At 31.5% G+C, this 24689-nt stretch overlaps 1 protein-coding gene across 1 annotated transcript in view; it reads right to left on the minus strand.

Annotated features, from left to right (window-relative positions):
• Window positions 1-24689, minus strand: part of LOC140432426 (uncharacterized) — a 523599-nt gene that overhangs the window by 55900 nt on the left and 443010 nt on the right. Inside the window, exon 2 of the mRNA XM_072520321.1 lies at window positions 4070-4322. Coding sequence (XP_072376422.1) covers window positions 4070-4306 — 237 coding nt within the window. The 5' untranslated portion in view covers window positions 4307-4322. The remainder of the gene's footprint in view (window positions 1-4069; window positions 4323-24689) is intronic.

Below are 24689 nucleotides of genomic sequence, written 5' to 3' on the forward strand. Positions count from 1 at the left end.
AATGTAGCATTTAACTAGACGTAGTTTTAGGGGAAGAGACAATCCTGCTTATGAGGAGCTTTTTCATATTGCTAAATGCTGCTCTAGCTCGTTCTTTTCTCGCCGTAATTTCTGTGGCCTGTTCCCATTTTGCATTTACGTTGGTGCCAAGGTACACATAAGATTCTACATGGTCAATTAGTATGTTACTTATCCGTAACTGTCGAGCAGGCTGTTGCTTCCTGCTTATCAGCATCCACTTTGTCTTCTTGACTAACTAATAAACTCTTTCCATTACCTGCTGTAATTCGTCTATGGTACTGGCAAGGATCACCGTGTCGTCGGCATATCTTATATTGTTCGTTAACTCGCCGTTTATTTTTATGCCCTCATTTGCATTTTCCATACATTTGTTAAATATAATATATTTAATAATATATATAATGCTATTAAATATATATATATATATATATATATATATATATATATATATATATATATATATATACATAATGCTATTTAAATCTAATACAGGGTAACTCAAAACATTATAAACTCAAAACTTTATTAATAGCTCAGCATTTTTAAATATATCCAATGTATCACCATGTATTTTAGGTTAGGTTAGGTTAGGTTAATATGAGTGGACGCTTAAGCACCCTTCCAATTGACTCAGGAAGTCTATTATGGCTCATCCCTAGCCTATGTTAGAGTTGTCCTTTAGGAACAGCCTTTTTAATAAATAAAAAGACTGATATCTTTTTGTACAAGTTTTGACAAATCAAAGAATAAAAAAAAAAGTATTTTTCACATGTGTAAACAATTTATTTCCTAGCTGAGCGCTTTCGGGTTACAAACCCATTTTAAGAGCTATGGTCAAGTTTTTTTAAAATATCACTCATTTTCACAGTAGCAATAGTTCCATTTGGTCCATTTATTGGGGACAATTTCGTCTTTATGCATAATAATGCACGGTCGCGTACTGCAGGAATCGTGAAAAATTACTGGGGGGAAGAATTCAATATGATCGAACATATTTGGGATAAACATCGTAGGGTTAGAGGCCAACCAGGTCAGCCACAAAGTCTTGCAGAACTTCAAAACATGCTTTGTGAAAAATATGAATATATTCGTCAAGTTTTTATTCAAAATTTGTTCCTTTCCCTTTCAAATCGTGTGCAAACGGTTATTGATGTTTTAGGGCATAATACCCGATTTAGACAATTTTGTTCAAGTTCACTCATAATTTTTATTGTTTGGAATTCGTTTGGATATTACACTATTTTGTTTTGTAGCCTTTTAATTAAATAAATTATATCAAGGAATCAAACAGTAATGGTCGTTTTTTGTTTAAAAAATAAAAGATATTGTGTATACAATATGAAACACTGCATAAAACTTAAAATAAATTTTTATTTTCGGAAATTTATAGGGTGGCCTCGGTTTGGCCGGTCCATGTATATGAGTATAGAGAGTGAAAATGCATTTAATTTATGTAGGGCAGACCTGGGAAATCCCGACATCTTAAGACAATTTGAAATTTCAGATTTATTTTATATTAGTTAGGTTCTTTTATGAAAATACCTACAGTATAATTGAAATTTTCCGCATCCATTGGGTGTGAAATATTGGTAAAACAATATCATTTACATATTTAAAACCAATATTTCCCTAACTTTAGTAAAGTGTGGGTATTTCCCCGATCCCCGGGGTAATTCCGACAGTAGTAATAATCAGAAAATAATGAGACAACTGCTGGTATCGCAATATACGACAACAATAAATACTTGAATGGAAACAAGATAAGCAGATACATAAGTAGATATATTAAAAATCAAAAGTTGTTTCTACAACAAAGAACTTAGTTTAAAGAACAAAAGTCACACTGATAGGTTTCAGGGTAGTCATACCCACTGCACTGCGTGAGCCCATTGTCCATAAAACACACATCTGTACCATAGTTCAGCTTTTACACCAAACTCACCACAAACCAACACATTTCAGTGTTTGCGGAAAATAGCTCAAAACTGTTATCACATTCGTTGTCATCACATATTTTTGATTCATCTATATCTTCTTCGAAGACGATTCTTCAAAATTAATTTGTCTTCGACACCTTCTTCCTTTATTTTTAGCCTTGCATTTTAATGCGCCCAATTTTATTTGGGATTTATTTTCAATTTTAATTGTTTACTTTTTTCACTCTTCAATATTTTTAGCTTCAGATTCGGGTTGACCTTTGGATTATGTATAACTTTGTCTAGTCTATGCTTGGTTTTTTTAAGTATTTAATTTCGTTTTTCTTCTTTGTGTCTTCCAAAACCGTTTTCATAGGGGTGACAGTCATAATTACTGAGTGTTGTTTTCTGAAATTTTTTGGATTTGGTTTATCATCATTAAATGATTTTGGAAGAGGTGGTACTAATTCCTAAATGTCTTTGAAATGAGACAGATTCTCAGAGGATTTTGGAGAAGACTAAACTAGTCACACTGTATGTTAAATGCTTTCTTCAGGCGGTCATAAAACAACAAATCCAAAGGCTGTAGTTTATGTGATGTGTGAGGTGACACTTGCGATTGTCCATCATCAATAAGACGGGATCTTCCTCTATTGGTTTTACGTTGACTTTGAAATGTGTGAGCCACTGCATGAAGAGGTCTTCATTTGACCAGCCATTATGGGAGCATTTGTAAATTGCTCCAGCTGGTCCACCTTTCTCAAACTGAAGTGACATTCTCTGCCTAGAATATATAAACATGGGCAGTGTGTATGCATCTAAAGCACTCAATGTGCAGATAATCGTAATTTTTCTGCTCTTCTCCAACTTGTGACCGAGCACACCTAATGTTGGCTCTTAGTAGCTTAAACCTTATCAGGTTTTCAGACCGTAGATATACCGGTTTCATCCATATTAAATATTCTAGTGTACTTAAAAGGATGTTTCTTGTCAAGTGCTTCCAAATTGAAAAAAAATAAATCCACTTCAGATTTGCTAAACGCAATAACTCGGTTTAGACTTGTTGCTGAGGGTTGTCTTAGGCTTAAGGTAGCATTTCTCTTATAAAATCTAAAAACCCACTCCTCCCCAGCCATTTTGGTACCTTTATTTAAATTATGTTTTATTTCTAACTTTTCAGATCATACGCAAGTCTCCGAAGTCTGTCGATGTAATGCCATAAAATTGGTTTGATAGTTGTTTGATGTGATCTGCTGAAAAGTACGATTTCCTTCCCAAGGCTTTTTTTTTCGGTACAATTAGATTTGAGACGGTCAACGCAGCGATTCAATTCAGCGGCAACACTTTTTACGGATCGTCCACTTTGAACCAATTCAAATGCCCTTTTTAGAGTTTTCTCGTTCGATTTGCCCCTTTCTATTGTTCTCTTCTCAATCTCACTATCTAAACTACATCAAAAGTAACGTCTTTGGTACCAAATAACTCCATATTTAATTTTAAAATTAATGAAGTAATACCGACACCGGTCGATATTTCCCCCCATTGGTGTCTCGGCATTACTTCTATAGGACAAGATGGTGGTTACCGAATTCTACAGACTTAACTTAATGTTAAAATGTAACATACGCTATACTAAAATTATCTTTATAATTTGCACGTTCGATTTATTTAAATGTTTTTACACCTTCATTTGTAGAGAAGTCAATAATTAGATCAAAAGCTAATAAAACACATAAAAATTCAGAATAAAATAACTAGTTTGCGTGGATGACAGAAACTAACTGAGCGCTAACAGTGGTGTCACTTGCTAAGCAGCAGCACTATACAGTGACATGTTCAACTAAAAATAAAACCAAAACCCATTGTGTCGGTATTGCCCCTTATGTCGGAATTCCCTCGGTCTACCCTATACGTTAAAAATTATGCCTAAATTTTATCCAGATATGTTTTCATACAAGCAGTCTATTATTTAGTATAACTACTACTAAGTTAGCAAATAAATTAAATTTTACAGTTTAATTTTAAAAATACTACGTTATCAAGTTTTAATAAAGCTAAGAAGAAAAAAAGAAAAGTTTAGAATTGAAAGTTATAAAAAACTGTAGTTAATATGTATAAAGAATTATCCTGACCTCAGCAATAGCAGCGGCTGTAAAATCTGGGTCTTCCATGGCCTTCTCAGTCTTGGATTTTGATTTGTAAAACATGAGAATAGCCATTAGGCCAAAAAAGCTGCCGAGCGTCGCAGCTATTCGCACTCCGGTCATGACATCGTACGTTTGGTAATAGGGATGAAGTGTCGGAACAGGTTGTGCAGTTGAAGTAACGGTAATATTTCTTCCTTCAGAGCCATTTGGCTCCGGGTCCATCACGTACGAGATAATCCTGAAACAGAAAACAAAGTCGAATTAGTTAATTAGCCCAATATTTTTTATTTTATCTGCTAGTCATTCATTACTGTATCTGTATTGCTTATTTACTAACTACAAAAGATAAAAAACAGTATTTCATAACTTATTTTTACTCTTTAATAATAATGTATAATATAAATTTGTACTCAGAATTGTTTGGTTGAATTCCCAAAAAATTGACATTTTGTGATTGTTCTGGAGATACTTAGTGCATGTAGCCGATGTCGATGCATATGTCATTGTCTGGATATCAACTTTCGTTTAAAAAAGCTTATAATTATGTGTATAAATATACCAAATATAAGTACAATTTCTTCAATAAAAATATTTTGTTTGTTACCTTATTATCCCAGTACTTAATTCCAAATTAATTTAATTTTAAATAGCTTCAGAACAATATAAATTATTTTCAAATCCTTTTAATTATTGCTTTAAATCTTTGCTAACACAATGGTTAAAGACAGTTTTATTTGTATTTTCAGACAGACGTGGCAACGGCGCAACGCGAAGTTTGTACGTCCGCCTAATTCATAACAGTCGTTGAAAAATGGTATTGTAAATCCGAAAGTCATACAATAAATACATGTTATATCCTAGTTGTCAATTCAATTCAATTCTACGAAAGTCGATGGTAAAATCCCATAGCGGGAAGTAAATCAACATAATTTGGTCCTTCGAGCCGGATAACCAGTAACTGTCGAAATCTTAGTGAAATCCATTAATTACTCAAATTATTGTTAAAAACATCAAAAGTAATATGCCGGTAAGAAGCCACAATTCGCGCCATTGAAATCCAGAATCTACGAACGTCAATCAATTGCAGTCGCCCAACCAAATGTTGTAGTACTAGAAGCGACGTTCAATCAAGTTTAGTGCTGAATGAATGTACAGTGAACCAGGCGAGGTCGAGAGACAGCGCTAATAGCGACAACAGTACATTTTAAACGTGAGTTTTTCATATTCCTGTACTTTTTCCATTGTATCCAATTATTCCAATTGTATCTAAGCGAATTCAGCACTTCTTAACATTCAAAAACAAATAAATTGCTAATATAATAATAAATGCCGTCAATCGTCAATCGTCAATCACGTCAAGGCTATATTTGACATTTCAAATATACAACAAGAATCTTCAGCTGAACTCAGACGAATGTTAGACAGCTTATCAACACATTTGAGATCGTTACAAAATTTAAACCAACCAACACAATATTGGGTATTGTTGATATACATTTTATCCAATAAATTAGACAAAACAACGGCCAGGGCTTTGGGAAGCAGGTCTCAAGTCTGCAAAATTACACCCTAAACGCGTAATACAAAATATTATTTTTACATTCGAAGAGTTATCAACTTTGTTAGCTGAGATAGAGCCAGTGCTGAATTCGCGACCCTTAAGTCCGTTATCCAATGATCCTAACGATTCCTCAGCACTAACTTCAGCTTATTTATCTATACCTGACCCAACACCCGAAAGTATTCCTATATCCTGTCTTTCTCTCTATCAGCTGGTGCAGCAAATCAACCAATATTTTTGGAAAAGATGGTCTCAAGAATTTGTCAGTGAGCTTCAAAGGCGAACCAAGTGGAAGTATCATAATCAACCTGTGCAGGAGGGGATACTCGTCGTAATCAAGGAAGATCATTTATCTCCACTAAAATGGATATTAAAAAGGGTGTACGACAGGGATGCGTCCTCTCGCCGCTCCTGTTCAATATATACTCTGAACAAATCTTCAGAGAAGCACTGGGAGAAGTTTCGGAGGGTATCAAAGTAAACGGAGAGGTAATCAATAATATTAGATATGCTGACGACACAGTTATTATCGCAAATGACTGCAACGAGCTTCAAAGACTCATGCAAAGCATACACACAGCAAGTCAAGAATATGGTTTAGAACTCAATACAACCAAAACTAAATGCATGCTCATCAGCAGAACACAACAACCTCCGATGCAATTGACATTAAACAACCGAAAAATAGAACAAGTGGAGACATACACATACCTTGGAACCACAGTCAACACAAAATAGGACCAGTCAACAGAAATAAGATCACGAATTGAAAAAGTGCGAAACGCTTTCAACAATATGAAAAAGTGGTTCACAAGCAAAATCTCAATGGAACTAAAATTAAGACTGGTCAAGTGTTATGTCTTCCTGGTCTTGTTCTATGGAGCAGAGGCATAGACCACAACGAAAGCCACCCTGAAGAAACTAGAATCCTTTGAGCTGTGGATATATCGCCGTATTCTTCGGATATCCTGGACAGACCACATCACTAACGTGGAAGTAATGCAGAGAATAGGCAAAAGCAAAGAAATAATCTTCACCGTAAAGAAACGGAAGCTTGAGTAAAGAAACGGAAGCTTGAGTACTTCGGACATATCATGAGGCATACTAAGTACCGGCTGCTACAGTTACTAGCCCAAGGAAGAATCGACAGTAGGAGGGGACCGGGAAGAAGACGACACTCATGGATGCATAACCTGCGACAATGGTTCGGACTAACATCGACCGAACTGTTCAGAGGTGCCGTAAACAAAGTCAAAATAGCCTTGTTAATAGCCAACGTCCGAAACGGATAGGGCAAAGGAAGAAGAAGAAGAAGAAGAAAATGGATGCTTGGTCGCATCCTAGAGTTGCATCTGGGCAGCGACAAAATTGTTAGAGTCGCCTCTATCCGAACCTCCAGTGGAATCATCCGCAGATCAGTTGCCAAGATCTGCCCGTTACCAGTAGAAGATAGTGACGATTGAAAACTTGGAAAATTGGGAACCAGCTTGGGAATTGTTAGAGATTTTAAGGGAGAAACCCTAGACTTTGCACAAAGAAGCTTAACGTTGATATTACCAGAGAGATCAATTCTTCCTAAAAATATACACGCGCCATAGGCTTTTAGCGATGCGTCGCAAAACCATCGACTTTCATAGAATTAAATTGAATTGACAACTAGGATATAACATGTCTTTATTGTATGACTTTAGGATTTACAATACCATTTTTCAACGACTGTTATGAATTAGGCGGACGTACAAACTTCGCGTTGCGCGGTTGCCACGTCTGTCTTTAAATACAAATAAAACTGTCTTAACAACAATGATAATAATTTTAGTTTATTATCATTTTATTTTATTATATTATTTACAATAATAGTAGAATACAGTTCTACTATTATAGTATTCTAAGAGAAACATTGCCAAAAATAAAATAGGAATTGAGAATTCGGATGCAGATTGCCACTAAAAGGAATCGGAACTAAATGCCCAGAAAAATCAGAACAAATGAAAAATTATAAGCAACGGGAAAAAGTGCATACTACTTATGTGAACTGAAAATAATATTTTGTTTTTATTGAAAAATTTACAGCATTCACCATAAGGTGATGGCAATTAGCTGTAGGTATAATTACAGTGTTTACAAATTCAAATAGTTTAAATTCTATAATGCAAACCTATACATTTTAGATAATTTGTAATATCAACATAATTAAAAACTGTACCTAAAAGTTTATTCATATCGTTCTGAATATCGAACCTGTTGCCCAAATTTAGGGATATTATCTATTGTATGTCCTAGACGTAGGCAAGTAATAATAGTTTAAAGTTTTCGGCTTTGAACTTTAGGTAGCTGCAGATAAATATTGTCTTTAATTTTCCTTAGTGTTGTCTGTGAATAATTCCATTCTTGATTTCATTTATAATGCGTCTGGAATTTTCTTTGGCCTGTTTCAGTTCAGATTTTACCATTTTGTCTAGGGGGCTTTTAGGATACACAATTTAAATTTTATAAGAGACCAAGGGAATCGTTTAGAATTAACCATTTTGGTGGTATTTTATTTTTGTTGACATGTTCAAAATCTTTGAGTATAGCAGCAAATAAAAAATGCTGAAATATTTGGGAAGCTAAATTGATATTGATTGTTTAGCGTTACACATGTAGTACCAATTGCTATATTATTTAATTTAGATGCATCTTTAAATATCCTGTAACAATTTTCTCCATGTATGCCTTTAATTGAGTTGACGTTATTTTTGAAAATAACCGGATTTGTTGAATGCTTACCAAATGCAAAATTATAATTTATTTGGCAGATATCACTTATCTCCCAGGAGGAGGGTGATCCAAAGGACCATCGGTAATTTCCTAATATAAAAGTGGTTTTAGTTAAATTGGCTCAAATTTATCATAGAACACTTTTGTTGTCAGGTTTCATTTTTCTTACGACTTATCATTCTTCGCACTTTGACTTGTGTCTTCTTGTATATCAGTTTCAGTTAAAGACATATTGATAATATGCCTATATTTTATTATCAGATTAGTAATAAATTTTAACTAATCCACACACATATGAAAGCAGATACTATACATTGAGTATATATTAAGTAATTAAATAGAAAAATCGATTGGTCCAAAATTCTATAACTATTTTAACGCCAACCCATTTTCAACAATTGGTAAGGCAGTGCTTAAAAAAATACCTGGTCCATAATATGGGATTAAACAATGTTAAACCGTTCAAAACATTATACAGCACATAAGCAGGAAAATTAATAATGGTAATGGAGGATGTTTAATAGCTCAATGCCATTAGTTTCTTTAAGTCCGCCAAGAAAATATTGGAACTTTGTACTATAAGTAATCATTCTCTGATTCCGGTTTCAAAAAGGTTGCTCTCAACAGAAGATCGGAAATCGTTCCAACTGAACTACAATTAATCAGAGATAGTTCAAGGCTTATTACGGATCTATTGTAATTTCTCCCAAGCAAATGCTACTACGCCTTCTACAAAAATATAAAAGCAGCAAAAGCACGAGAGATTATCCCGAATACGACGAGTAATTACTATTTATTTTTATCTTTTTTTTTGTATTTTATAATAATTTTAAGTTTACCTTATTTTTTAAGTATTGCAATTTTATTTAATAAAACGATGAAAACGAAGAAAACAAAGTTAATCACCTTTTTTTACTCAAATTCCGGTAAATTATCGAAATTATTCTCAAGAGGAGGAATTGGAAGGAGAATTTTTCGAGGTACTTCACGATGTCATATAAAATTTTTATCATTATTAGATAGATATAAATAGCAGTGTATTTTGAGTTTTTTTTCATATTTGTTACATTGTTATGTACAAAAGTTAGTCCAAAGTTATGTATAAAATATGTCAGTCTTCAAACAGCGCTTCTGGAAAAAAATTAATTGAAATGACATAGCGCATTTTACTTCCGAGGAATTATTGAAGAATATTCTGGAATGTTTAAATTTTTCTCTGTGTTTTTTTGTTCATATTATTATTGTAGTTTGTATGTATTTCAATACATCAGATTAATCATATATACACTGAATTGAATGTTATACTAAGATATGAAAATTTGTATATTATAAAATTAAGGAAAAAAATAGCTTTTAAATTTCTACTCGAAAAAAAAATCACCTTACTTACTAAAGATTTTACAATAAATAGACTTTATTAACCCAATTTGCAGTTTAAAAGAATTAAAGAATTATCGACTAAGAGCATAATATTAGAATCTAAACAAAAAACGAAATGTCTCTGATACTCTGGAAATCAAGAAAATCTGTTCTGGGAGATGTCACTTTCTAGTCTCATCTCAATAAATATAACTTTCACTGCGGCTTATAGCACGGTCTAAGAATACGTAACTGAATTAAAATATGACAAAGGTTTATTTATTGTTTAAAATCTCGAAATAGAAATAGAGGATAAAATATTTCAGAATATTTTCTTATATAGATATTCTTATATAGATTATTCTTCTCTTATTCTCAGAATAGGATATTTCAGAAATCTTAAAAATACAAAGAAAAAACGTATATTCCGTAAACTTTGTGTAGTTTAGGGACAAAGTTAGAGCATATTATTTTCAGAGTCTAAAATAATTCAATAAATAGTTACGAAGAACATAATGACCTATTTAAAATCTTCTAGAATACTGTTCTACAATATTATACAAATGAAAAATGATAATTCGGACAAAAATAATCAACGGTTCCCTTAATTTCTACTATTTTAGCAGCACTATTCTGCTTCCGAAACAAAACAAATTTCTGATCAATCTTGATTCTTACAAGTAGACTGGTTTTCTCAATGTTCTAGGAAAATTTTACGAAAATATCTTAAAAAAAGGTTTTGGAAATTATGACACTCAATAATATAATCTCTTATTGTCACTTAGGCCTCTACGAAAGTCATTACCCAATACTCACCCATACATGCGCTGACTAAAATTGTCACATATAAATTATATATAATTTAAATGACAAAAAAATCTTGGACTTTGCGTTATTGTAGATGTTAAGAAAGCCTTTAATTAAGTTGAGAAACTGTTGAACATCGGCCTGTGCCTCAAACTATCTCACTTAGACATACAATATAAAAATATCTAAATCTAAGATAACATATTTGTTTGTGGGAAGATAAACCCAACAATCCAATGTGTAATTGACAAAGAAATAATCTAACTAGTCTCGAGATTTGAGTATCTGGGGGTAGAAATATCCAGTTGAGGAAACTTTAAAGAAAATATAAAATAAAAGATATCATCTGGAAAAAATAAGAATATAAGATTGGATTGGATTGATAAAATCAGAAATAAGAAAGTTAAGGTCAATTGCTAACAAAACACTGGGAGATAAAATACGAAACCCCCAAACAAAATATATCCGTAAATACAGAATATTATACGATGGAAATGAGCGAAAAGGTGGAAATGAAACCAGCGTGTTAGATAAACGAATGGACAGTGAGAGACAAGCTAGAATGGCTAGATATTTAAGATAATCAGACACCAAGCTACATAAGAACTTTTCAAAAGGTGGCGAGATAGCTGGCAGATAGCGTTAAATAGCTGGCATACTTTATTTCGATCAAATTGAAGTAAACAGTGTTGTCCTTCTAAATGTTCTTTATGCTGTTATCCTATTTTATGCCTTTAATTTACACAATTGAGCTTGTAATAATAATGATAGTGTCTATGAGAGGTTAGCATTATGGTAGATTTTAATTGGTTTTTTTGCAATATAGACTGGGTATTGAAATCCATCAGGTTTCATAAGTTATTAATTCTTGATATTTTCGTGTTATAATTATATTTTGCTGTATATTGATAAATACGTGTTGTTTTGCTATTAATCACACCTTACAAGATTTTTTTGCCATCTTTATTTTTGGTCCCTCTTATAAAATTGCTTCTCAAAAGCTTAGATTCTCATATTTTTGTTTTCTTCATGACATTTTCTAATAATCGTTTTTCCATGAAATACACAACTAATCAATAAAGTACTAAAAACTTTGTCAACACTTCAAAAAATTTATTATGACTACAGCTGTTTCGACAGTGTGCCTTTCTCAAGTGAGCTATTTTTGTTATGCGTCCAACACTTATAGCCTTTAACTGAATACGTTGAGGAGGGGAGAACTGTTTGTCTTAAGCTGATCATACAGAATTATACGTGTATATTTTAATTTGTTAATTTCCATAGATTCTAATAACTATAGCTTAAGGCTTTTATTTTGAATGTGAAGATTTTGAAATTGTTTATTAATAATAATAATTATGATCTAGAAGGTGAAGTGGATACGTAGAATCTGTTTTTCCATTTTTGAAGGCCAATTTGTGCTCTGCTCTCCTTTTGTTAAAGATTCTAAACGTTTGACCTATGTAAATTTTTGGGCAGTAGCTACCTATAAGTTTGTATACAAAACTGTGTAAGTGCTTTTTCTTTTGGCTCTTGCTGATCTTATATATTTGCTTAAAGTGTGGTTTTTTCTGAAAGCTGGCGTTATTGCTTTCTTTTTATGTGTTTCGTTATTTTTGTTCATATCTTGCCTGTATATCTAATTGTATAATATATCTAATTGTATATCTAATTTTATAATTATACTTACACAGCTAAGACAACCAGTCTTTTCTAAAATGATGTTTACGAAACAATTTTGTCAAACATTAACGAACAAATTATTAAGTTGCAATAATATCTCTAAAATATGTATAAAAACAATTATTGCGCCTTTTTTTTAAATTTTTTTCCTTTTACGAACACCTTTAGTGAATTTTCACCTTTATATTGAAGAAATATAGCTTATAATAAGCTTATTACCAAATATCTTGACATTCCAATCAATTTTAATTGAACTGAACTTTTTTAATAAAGAATTTTTCCCGAAAATTCGGAATAGAAGGCAAACATAATTTTTTAATAATACTCCATGAACTTTCAAGAATGGCGTGATAATATTTAGTGGAATATAGAATGACTACTAAAGCAGGAATAGTCCGGATCAGTATAGAGTTCCAAATGAACTGTTAGATTTAGATAAGAGCGAGAAAATTATAGTAATTGCTTGCGAAACTTTTTAAATAATACTATTATTATTAAAAAATTTAAATGTTGGTTCGTACGACATTTGTCACATCAGGCTCTCTTCTCTTGCAAAAAAAGTGAAACATTTAGTATTTTTTACAATTTATCTATAATGTAGAAAATACAAAATACTACAAATTAAAATTGTATTTCTATTAAATATTTGGAAGGTAAGCCAATCGTCATATTTTATTATTGAAGTAACTGATTTGTGATTTGAATTGCCACTAAAAATGTACATTTTTTTAATGAAATCTAAATATGCAGGTAAACACAGAAAATTGATATTATATTTATAAAAAACAAAAATAAAAATTATAAGCCAATTGTTAAGTCAATTGTAAGCCAATTAAAAAAATACTACATCGCTAAACGTGGCTCTAAAATATATTGGGATGGAATAACTCAGTAGTGTACAGACATAGCTTGGAAATAACCTATAAAAAGTCATTATTTCCGGTCGTTGTATATATCAAACACTTACTGATTGTAGTTGCAATGTGTTCTCTGTACGTTTACGAGATCTTTATGAGTTTCTTTGTTTATTTCGTGGATTACTTGTGCTCACGAGAAGTTTTTTTATATATGCGTAAAATATTTGCTTTCTGGGATTTATGTATTCCAGCAGTAATGAATCGGGGAATATATTTGAAAGATGGGAAGATATTGTCAAAAACTTATCTAATTTAAAGGAGCTACAAATATATATAGAGATAAACACTCTGATACCAACTTCGACTCCTCATTAGAAGAACCTGAAGTTGAAGAACTTGGCGAACGAGCTGTGAATAAGTAAATAATTAAACTGAGACTGAAGACAATAGTTATTTAACTGATAAAGCTGCCACAAATTCTAGATTCAAGTTTTAATTGGTTCAGAAATGTTAACAACTTTGTCCCAAAGTATATCCACTCGCATAAGAAACCAACGCTTACAGATAAGATAAACCAATATACTTCTGGGATTAACTACTTCTATATAACGTTTCCGAAAAGTCTTATCATTCCCTTAAAAAAGAGGGATAAAGTTATGGATTAGGTACGACTCCAACACATACTACATGTATAATACAAACATCTACAGCGAAAAAAAAAAAACACAAACAACAGAAGGCACAGCTGATCAGCGCCTTGAACTAAAATTATCTAAAACAATAACAAGTACTATTGTAGTGTTATGTTTAGATCGCTTCTTTACATCTCCTTTACTGCTAAATACAACAAAATATCCTTGTGTTAGAATACTCATGTCAAACAGAAAAAATACAACAAAATTTGTAGGCCGTTAGAAATAGTTGAATGTGAAATGCTTGTGTGCAAATAGGGTATATTAGCTAGTAGATGGAAAGACACCGAAGATATCCTGGTCATGAGCATTTGTCTTTTATAACCAATATATGGGCACCTTCAATCACGCTGACCAAATGATTACTCTCTATGACTTAGACAGAAGAAGTACCAAATTGTGGAAAAGGGTACTTTCCGACTGCTAATGATGGCAGTCTTTGACAGCTTCATCTTTTACACTGAATCTTTAAATATAAAAATGACATTCATTGATTTTGTTATCGGGTTAACAGAATCGCTAATTAGTGGAGCTAGATCAGAATCATCCCACAAAAAAATAAGAAAACAAAGTTGCATTTTAAAGAGAGTAAAGTATTGCACTAATATTGGTGATCATCTTCTAATTGAAAAAGGCAAGACCAATTGATGTGTTCGCTGTAAAAATCTTTAAAACGAAAAAAGAACAAAAGTTTTTTATTTTCAGTGTTGAGTGCCACTTTCTATTATTTTTTTTACTATCTATTATACATAGAATGTTTTCCAGTTTATAAAAATAAAATATTTTCTTTCATACCATACGGTCTTTCTTTCTCTCATCTTTCATCATTTCTCTGATCATTCAGTATTTATATCCTCTCTAATTCCAATGACCAGATTTGTATATGTATTTAAATTGGAAAATATAATAAAATCTAAAACTCGTATTTAAAAATTTTGATCAAATTCAAATCTTGATCAAATTTTTATGTTATTGGGCTATGGTATAAAAAATTTTCTGTTGTTTTTTGTAACAATCATAATTAAGGAACAAAAAAGAAATAAGACAAAATAGTAAAAATTTCTTTTTGTGTTTCATCGTCTGTTAAACTATTATATTTTGTTATATCTATGTTCTTATCAAAGCAACAAAAAAAAAGGAAGCCACGCCCAAGAAATATCGAAACTGAACAGGAGAATAAAATGTAGGTACACCAAATGTAGGTAGAAATAACGTGTGTCAAGAACTGGAGCAATGCTATTATACAATAATAACTATTTAAAAAAGTTAAATATTTGGCCCGAGAGTTCAAACCACAACTTTAAACGATTCAAGACCATAATGATAAAGTAAAAACCGATATAGAGAGCATAGCAGACACATGGAAAAATTACTGCTTAGAATTATACAAACGAACTTCAAAAAAATATCAGTCTCAAAACACAAGAAACATATAATCAAAAAGGAAGAACCCATATCCTTATAAGCAGAGGTAGAGAAGGCTCTCAAACAACTAAGAAACAAAAAATCCCCAGGGATCGATGGCATACCAATGGAGACTGTAAACGCAATGGACAAGATTGGCGTAAACGCAATACTGAATATGTGCAACATGATATTGACCACAGGTGAATAGTCTGATTAGTTGTGCGAATTAACCTTTATCCCTACCCATAAAAAAATCACTAACTGTATGAACAATTACATGCTCTTATTCCTCAGGCAATCAAAATCCTGCTACATGTAATCAATAAACGTCTATAGAACTTTTTCCTGATAAGCGAAGAATTCTGCTTTCAGATCAACACCCGAAAAAACAAAAATAATGGCCGTAAATAGAGCAAATAATAATCTATAGCACATACATTAAGTGTCGAATTTTTAGAAGTGGTAGACAGATTGGTATACTTGAGCTCCCTGATAACAACAATGTTCTCAGAAATCAAGCGTAGACTAACAAAGAGCCGGGTTGGTCAATGCCCTTATTTTTCCAATTGCTACATATGCAGCTGAAACATGGGCACTCCAAAAAATCGACAGCAGTAAGATCGAAGTCTTCGAAATGTTGGTCTATAGAAGAATTCTACGCATCCTGGACAGAACATAGAACCAACCTGTCAATTCTCTAAGAGCTTCATATAAAAAACAGACTATTGAAAAAAGTAAACAGAGCATACCAAATTTACTTCGGCCACATAGCTAGAAGAACGCGGGCCATGGAACTATTGATAGTAGAACGGAAGGTAGAAGGCCGAAGACCAAGATGAAGATCTCCAACACGATGGGCAGATTAAATAAAATCTCTGGAGGGAAAATGCCTACATAAAGTTGTCAATATAGCACAGGATCGCAGCCAATGGAAACAGCAAGCTAATAATATTTATAGTGTCACGATGCTCTGACAAGGCTTCAAATAATGAAGAAGAGAATGTTCTTATCAGTTTATTAACTCGTATATCTTTATCAATGTACACTCTATATAATCTTGTATGTTCTACCTCTACCTGGGTGACCTAGTCTAAATGTAGTCGGGTGCGTCTTAGACTAGATCAGTCATACTCTAGCATGTTCTTCTGATGTTTCTTCACTTATCCTTGTTCTCTCTATTCTTAAACAATCTGCACCTATAGTATTTTTCATATAAAAATGCGTGCACGTCACAATAAATATAAAGTGACGTCACTTATATTTAAAATTTCCAGAACGTCAACCTTAGAGTTCAAATTTTCCTAACACAGCTAATAATACGAAACCCATACGGTCAACATGGTATAATAATCAGAAAAATGTAATCATCATTATATTGGAAGTTTTAGAATTATATTGATTTAATAACCAAAAACATTTGTTATTATTAATAATTTAAATTTTATGAAATAACTCTTAAAGTCTAATATTCCACAAAATAATAATTTTAATTAAATATATTAGACAATTGTACGCAACTGATACCGGAATACTTCAAATTTTTTGACAGTTCAGCGTGTGGCAAAATTGTTTAAAGTGTTGCCGCTTTTTTAGAGTAAGAATTTTGTTTATGTTTTGAGTTCTTACACAATTTGATCATAATATATTATATATTAATAAATTGTATTTATAAATACATATTAAATTTAGATTAATAGCTTTAAAAACTAATTATTGTTGTGTATTGTGATTGGGCTATGCCAAAACAACTAAATAGTCTGTAGAAAGCTAATAAGCTTTCATATAAGATAGATTATTTTGAACAAGAAATAATGGCGGGACGTTTTTACTATTAATGCTCTTAATAGAGGTAAGTTTAAAATTTAGAATATATGATTTTGTATTAAAATCTTTTCTTATGTATTTTAGTGTGTTGCAGTAGTCTTAAAACTGAGTGTATTTACTGTTAATATAAGTTTGACAAATAGTTGACATTTTAAAAATTCCTCACTTACTAACTATTCTGATATTTTGGCAACGCTGTGGGGTTCTGACGTCGTAAATCTTGAATGACATGCACGCATTTTTATATGAAAAATACTATACCTCCTTCATCGTCGACCTTTCCCTGTATAATAAGCTTTTTGAGACCATTCCTTCAAGAACGTTTACAATATAGCCTATTATTGCTTTAAATAATATATCGTGACAATAAAATTTTACTAAATTCATAATGTTTTTACTGATAACAACGTAATTGACACAGTGAACAATAATTACTTTTTCCGTTATTCAAATTTTTCGTTCATGTGTGGTGCATTTTACACAATATTTTTAATCAATTATGGTCGGTCGTATTGTGGAGTTGTTTGGAGATGTTATTGTTACACCAAAGCAATTATGGTTAACGTTGTGCCGTTATAATTGAAACTTTTATTATTAAACCAGTTTTGTAGTTTCGTTTAATTGATTTACACGAAGAACTGAAGTAATTGTTTAAATGACACATAAATGTTTAATGATAAAAAGAAGAAATTAAAGAGTTAGTAGTAGTAAAAGATTATTACTTTTCACTAGAAATAAATACTAAAATAATATGTAGTAGTAAAATTTGGTCAAAACAATAATTAACTATTACAAAGAATTTAAAATATGTAATTTTCTAAAATTCTAAAAATTTCCAAAACAGCAAAATAAGGTAAAATCGTTAATTATTAATGTAAAAAATTAAATAACAATTTTGTGATTGCTCTCAAAGGGAAGACTTATAATAGTCCAGAATATGATGGTAAAATATGCATCGACTAGCTTGAAATTTTAACGGTAGTTAAAATATAGCTCAAAGATTAAAATATACCCTACAGCACTATGAGCTTTTCCTGTGGAGGAGGTTACCACATTAACTTAAGAATGGAAAAAGTTTATAAAAAAAACAATTAGGGCAGTGGCTATAATAGTGAACTGCCAAGCAAAAATGTTTTTTAGGGTTTTTTCGAAAAGTCAATATTTTTGCAGTTATATTAACAAACTACACGTCAAAAAGCAAAAATTTAAACTTTATCGCGAAAACTGTTTGGATACAAAATAAAACTTATAAAACAAAGATATTACTTTTTTAATCTTACCGTAAATTTGATATTACAAAAGCTATAGCTGTACTAAAGTAGAATTTTTATTCATCGCATAAAAACATCCAAACAAATGATGTTGCATAATTGGAAAATGAAGAGTTTTTCGTGGAAAACTTATTCAAACCTTTTAAAGATCTTAAAAAAAACCTAAAAATGTCTGTTGGTAAAAGTGATATGCATGAAAATTAAGGTTAGTTACAACTAAAATAAAGTCTGCTTATATTTTTTGTAATGCAGAAATTAACAAACTCGCCCCAGCTAAAACTACCTTGGTTGAAACTATTCATTGTTCATCTACAGTTTATATCTCACTTATATGCAAACATTACATTCTGGAATTTTAATTGGTTTAGACGTATTAGCTTTGAAAAAAACGCAAAAAAATTTAGAGGACTAAGCAACTTTTTTACTAAAGATTTTAGTTTTTTTCTTATTTATATAGACTAAAAATTAAACCAGATATGATTGCTGTATTTGCATGCGTTTATTTAGCATTATATTCAAGCTGTTCCCAGCGTAGGGATGCGACATCGGTAAAAAACATCGATGTTGAGCATCGATGGTAACATCGAACCTGAGTATCGATAGTAACGGTATATCGAAAAGAAAACATCGATGTTATAGAAACATCGACGTTTTTACAAATGTTGAATAATGCAAAAATAATAATTGAAATAAGTATTATATAAACGTGATTTAGTTGCTGACAAACGTGGTGTAATGTCTAACCCACAGACCTAGGTGATTTGTGGTGTAACGATGTAACCCTAATATAATATTAAACGAATTATTAATTTATAGAAGTTAGCAAGAAACGTCGTTATAGGTGATTTCTAAATCACCGTGACTGAATTACCGGTAGTAAAATCAAGTTCCATTACTACTCCGTACACCCTGTCTGATTGAACTGATTCCATAAGATGATTGTACTGACAGTTTTGACAAAAATCTCTTGAAATTGTTCGTTGGTTAACACTACGTATTGACTCGTCATGTATCTACTGTTCACTGTTTATGAAGTTTATTCGAAAATTTTTCATAATTCGACTCGAAATTATTTTGCGGGGAACGCAAATTATACGAATGGCATTGCATAACAAAATAGAAGGTTTAGATACGTTTTAACAAAGAGTCCGGATGTAGTTCACGAAACACCTTGTTTGTTCTTTTAACAAACAATCTGTCCAGTAATTAATTATTGAAGCATTAGTGTCAGAATATAACAACTACCGAGTAACTTTACAACGAACTTTCTGTCCAGTAACTAAATACACAGCAGAAAATTGTCTATGAAAAATTCACCAGCCAAAAACAGTTCGATTTACCGCAGCACAAAATAGGTCAATGCCTTATACTGGTGAATTTTGTCGGTAATTATCCAATAAAATACACTTAAACTTTGATTTATCCATATTATTAATTTCCTTCTCCACGTTGGGCGACAAATTTTAGCATGTACTTGGATATTTCGCAGGAATTTTAGGGTTTCATAAGAAAATCATAACAATAGACAAACACCTGTGCTTTATTAATGGCCAAACGATAACTTCTTACACTAAACTAATTGATGCTGTATAATATTCTCAAAATAGAAAAAATAATAGACAAAAGAATATTGTAGTAATCTATATAGTTATCAAAACTGCTCAATCTATAAAACAAAATAATATCTAAATACTTACGAAATGGGGAAACACAGATTTTCAAAGGTAAAACAACTCAAATGCAATCTTAATATATAAGAAAGGAAATACAGCCCGGTTAGCCAAATGAAGCCAAACCGTACGCATTTTATCATAAATATAAATATAAGACTTATACCAAGGTTTACCAATACCAATAATGTTTGTTTTTAATATGTAATGTTTACCAGTTTAAAATACCAAATTTATTGCATAGAAGTTCTAGCAGCTTTTAGACAGGGTTACAGCTTAACCGGCCCACTTCACACTATTTTCTTCTCTCTTAGGTACTACCTCGCTTAAGTAGGTTGGTAACCATCACGGCTATTTTAATTTTTGACACCTCAGCTTTACTGGTAAATGAAACTATATGTATACACTATTCTCGTATTATTCAACCAGATAATGCGGTTATTTCAAAACCATTTATTTTACCCCATATAATACTTTTCATATATTTCTATCACATTATTGAGCTACTGTACGTTTCTTATCTTAAACGATTCATCACTTCTTTTTACATGTTTTGAAGATTTCAGAATGCTCTCAGTTGGTCACTTATTTCTTTAAGGTTTAGGTCTTTACTTCATGTAGCACAGAAAATACGTATAAACGTAATAGTAAAAGTTTGTGAGTTGTGAGCCGAGGCCACTACTACACAGCAATTTTCTCATTTTATTAAATGTCTCTCTAGCGTGTCCACTTCTCATTATTTCTTTTGTATGTCATTGTCATTAAAAATGGTACCTGCATTTTTTAACTTTTTCTGCTTGTAACCTTCTTATATATAAAATATTTTGCAATTTTTATAAATTGTGTCTCTTTAACGTAAAGTGTTTCTTTAGTCTACTTTCTTGACTGTAATCTGCGTCCAAAAACACCTACAAGTTTTGTAAATTCTCTGCAATATTCTGCAGTAATTCTCTTAGTATTATAGTATTATCAACATATCTAATATTATTGGTAGGTATGCTATTGACTGTTATTTCAATAATTATTTCTTTAAGTAATTTTTGAATTATTTCTTCCAAATATAAACTGAACAATAAATTAAAATGGATGCAACCTTGTCTTATACCTGTTTTATATTTGTTTCCTCAGTAAGTTTCTTTAGAAACTCTGATATTGACAGTCTAATTCACAGAGATGAGTAAGTTTTCTTATACTAAAAGACCTAACAACTATTTTTTTTAATTGCCTTGGCATAGCCAATTGACCAGACTATTTTGTAATTTGTATTCACAAAACAACAATCAGAGTTCGAGTTAGTACTAAATGTAAGTTTTAATTTTAATTTTTATTTTTATTTTTATTTTTATTTTTATCCTTATTTTTATTTTTATTTATTTTTTTTTTATTTTTTTTTTATTTTTTTTTTTATTTTTTTTTTATTTCCTTATATTACTTTTTGATATTGTATGTAATATGTATATATATTTTTATTTTGTTTTGGTCATCTTTTTTTTTAATTTTTTTTTTATTTTTTACTTTTTTTTATTTTTTTTTATTTTTTTATTTTTTTTTTGTATTAAAAGGTTTATTACATGATTGGTATGTTCGCAAATTGCTTACAAGTTTCATCTTAATTCTATGGTTAGTACATTATATTGTTTAAAGTTTATATTTACAATTTCTTATCAACTGATAAATACAATTAAAGATTTCTACGTTTCCAGAGAAAATTAATTCATTTATGTGAAATGGGAAACAGACATTTAGTTTTCGTAAGTTTTCATATAAACATGTAACATTTCCTTGTTGGTTTACACATTCTAATAGGATATATGTTAAATCTCCATATTTACCACAAGTACAGTTTGGAGTGTCTGCTAGATTCATTTTGTACATTCTTGAAGGTGTTAGAGCATGATTTGACCTTAGCCTATTAATAGTTCTAATACAACTTCTGTTGGACTCTGAATGAAACCACCTTTTTTTAAGAAGTGTGGGTTGCCAATATTTAAAGTATGACTGACTTTCGGATTCCGTATAATTGGCTTGCCATTTTAATTTGAGCCAATGTTTACTACATACATCTATATCTGACACCGGTAGAATATTGTTGTCCATGGTTTCTCCACTTGATAATGCTTCTTTTGCCAAAGCATCTGCTATTATATTACCCTTTATCCCAGAATGGCCTTTGATCCGTGCGATATTAACTTCTCCTCCGACCTTTGAAACCTCGTAGTACAATTTTAAAATCTCTATATCAAGATGAATCAATTGCTTGGATTTATTTGTTACACTAACAACTATGTAATGGGACAAACTAAAATGCATGCAAAATTCATATAGTTGATAGTTTATTTTTTTCTGATCATGTTTTTGAACATTTTATTTATATATTTATAGATTTATTTTTCAATAATTTTATTATATAATAAAATAGCTTCAAGCAGCAACACAAAATAAAACATACTTACTCTAACAGAACTAATAAATAATAAAAAATGTTTATTTTGTTGGCAGCTAAATATTGGGACATAAAATGACTATTTATTATTATTAGACATAAAATGTTATTTATTATAAAAACGGAATAGCTTCGCCCTTAGACTTTATGGTCGCTCGAATACGGTTAGTCATTAACTCGACAAAGGATCTGCACTGTTCAGAGGTAAATTCATTGCAAATCTACTCTATTTTGGCTTTAAGTTCATGTAATGTTCGTAGTTGATTATTCGTTAGTGTCTGTTTCATTTTATCCTATAATATTTCAATGACATTTAGTAGGTCAGAAGTCCAAGAACGGACATTTAAATTGTGGTTTTCAAACCAGTTTTTTGTGGTTCTGGGAATATGACAGGCCGCTTCGTCCTGCTGAAAAATATAATTATCGTCGGCATTTAATTTAACAATATTTGGTAGTAGGCTATTTTGACGTATTTGTTAATATTTCGTAGTATTACGTGACGGCATCATCAATAAATTAAATTTATCTTAATCCTGAAACTGTCATATATCCCCAAATCATCACTGTTTTAGAAAATTTTACGGTCCGTTTCAAACAGTCTTTGTGAAAAGCCTCATGCTTAGTGCAAATAACTCGTACGCGGTAATCATCAACACATAGTTTGAATTTTTATTATTCACTAAAAACTACTCGTTACCAACTTTCTATCCAGCAAGGAAGTTGAGATTTGGTGGATTTAGAAAACCTGGTGTGCTTTTGTTTTGCTGTTAACGTTGCTTTTTCCTTAGTCCAGTACAAAAAATGTTAAAATATATTAAACTACGAGTACACCGTTAAGTTTTTACATGTAGTTTAGTCTTATAAAACTTTAATCCAGATTTATGTTTCCACTTACGACAGCAGTCCTTGACAGATTCCAGTTTTATAATTTTATTTAGGTGTAACTTGCCTAAGAGTATTTCTTCGGTTTTTTTTTGCAATCTTGTACTAATTTTTTCCTATTCTTATCAGAAACTAGTTTTGGACGACCCGGGCTTGCACGTTTTTTATTTAAGATACTTCATGTTTCCTCATAATGCTTAATTATAATTATTTCACACTGTAGTTTTAGGAATATTATGTTTATCTACCACTTCAATGATTGTTTTATTTTTATTTTTATTTTTAATTACCCAACTAAAATTTTTAAATTTGTAGAGATACCAGGCAACGACGTCGTCCGTCCATCGTGTAGGTGATCTACCGCTGCTTCTTCTGTCAGCTCCTGGTCTTCACACTGTAATTTTTGGGTCCACCACTTGTCATTTATTCTGACCACATGGCTTACTCAGTTTCACTTCAGTCATGCTATACTCATCTCTTCTGAGAGTCAGTCCAAGTAGCAAGCGTTAAATTCGTCTTTAGGCTACTTTCCCATTATTTAGTTGTCACTATTTTTTATATATTTTGACGATCCTTTATACATATGTAACAATTCTGTTTTATATACGTCTGTCAGAATTCTGTCAAGAGCAGAACTTGATTATTACAAACACATTTTTCAAGTTACCAAACAGACCACTGTATACATACTGCGGGTATATCGGAGAAAGTAGTCAGCAACCAGATAGACTACAATATAATCAATGAAAGATACCGTAATGCTGTTAAAACCGCGAAAGCATATCCTGGATCAGACGTGGCCTCAGATCACAATCCACTTATCGCCAAGATTACACTCACCCTTAATAATATTAAAATACATCAAAGAACCCTACAATAGATACAAGAAAACTAAAAAAATCCAACGTAAAAGAATGCCTCCAACATGAACTTCATATGAACTGCAGCAAAATGAACACAAACACCAATGATATTGACGGGTACTGGGATCGACTACAACATTGTCTACTGGAACCCTGTAAAGAAATACTAAAGACTTCTACAAGGAGAAAAGAAGAATGGATGATTGACGAGATACTCAATATAATGGAACAATGGAGATAATTTAAAAATAAAGACGACAATAAATACGGAGAAATAAACTACTAAAGAAGGCAAAAGAAAATACTTTGAAGAGAAATGCAAAGAGATCGAAGACCTCCAAAATAAATATGATCTGTTTAACCTACACAAGAAAGTTAAAGAACTGGCAGGACTAAGGAAACAAAATCCCACTGGTGCACTTCTAGATAGACACGGGACTACTATAACACAGACGGACGAGAAAGTACATAGATGGGCAGAATATATCGATGAACTGTTCGATGATAAAAGGGGAGATCTGGAGCA

This window comes from Diabrotica undecimpunctata, chromosome 1 (genome assembly GCF_040954645.1).
Source record: "Diabrotica undecimpunctata isolate CICGRU chromosome 1, icDiaUnde3, whole genome shotgun sequence".
NCBI classification, from domain to species: domain Eukaryota; kingdom Metazoa; phylum Arthropoda; class Insecta; order Coleoptera; family Chrysomelidae; genus Diabrotica; species Diabrotica undecimpunctata.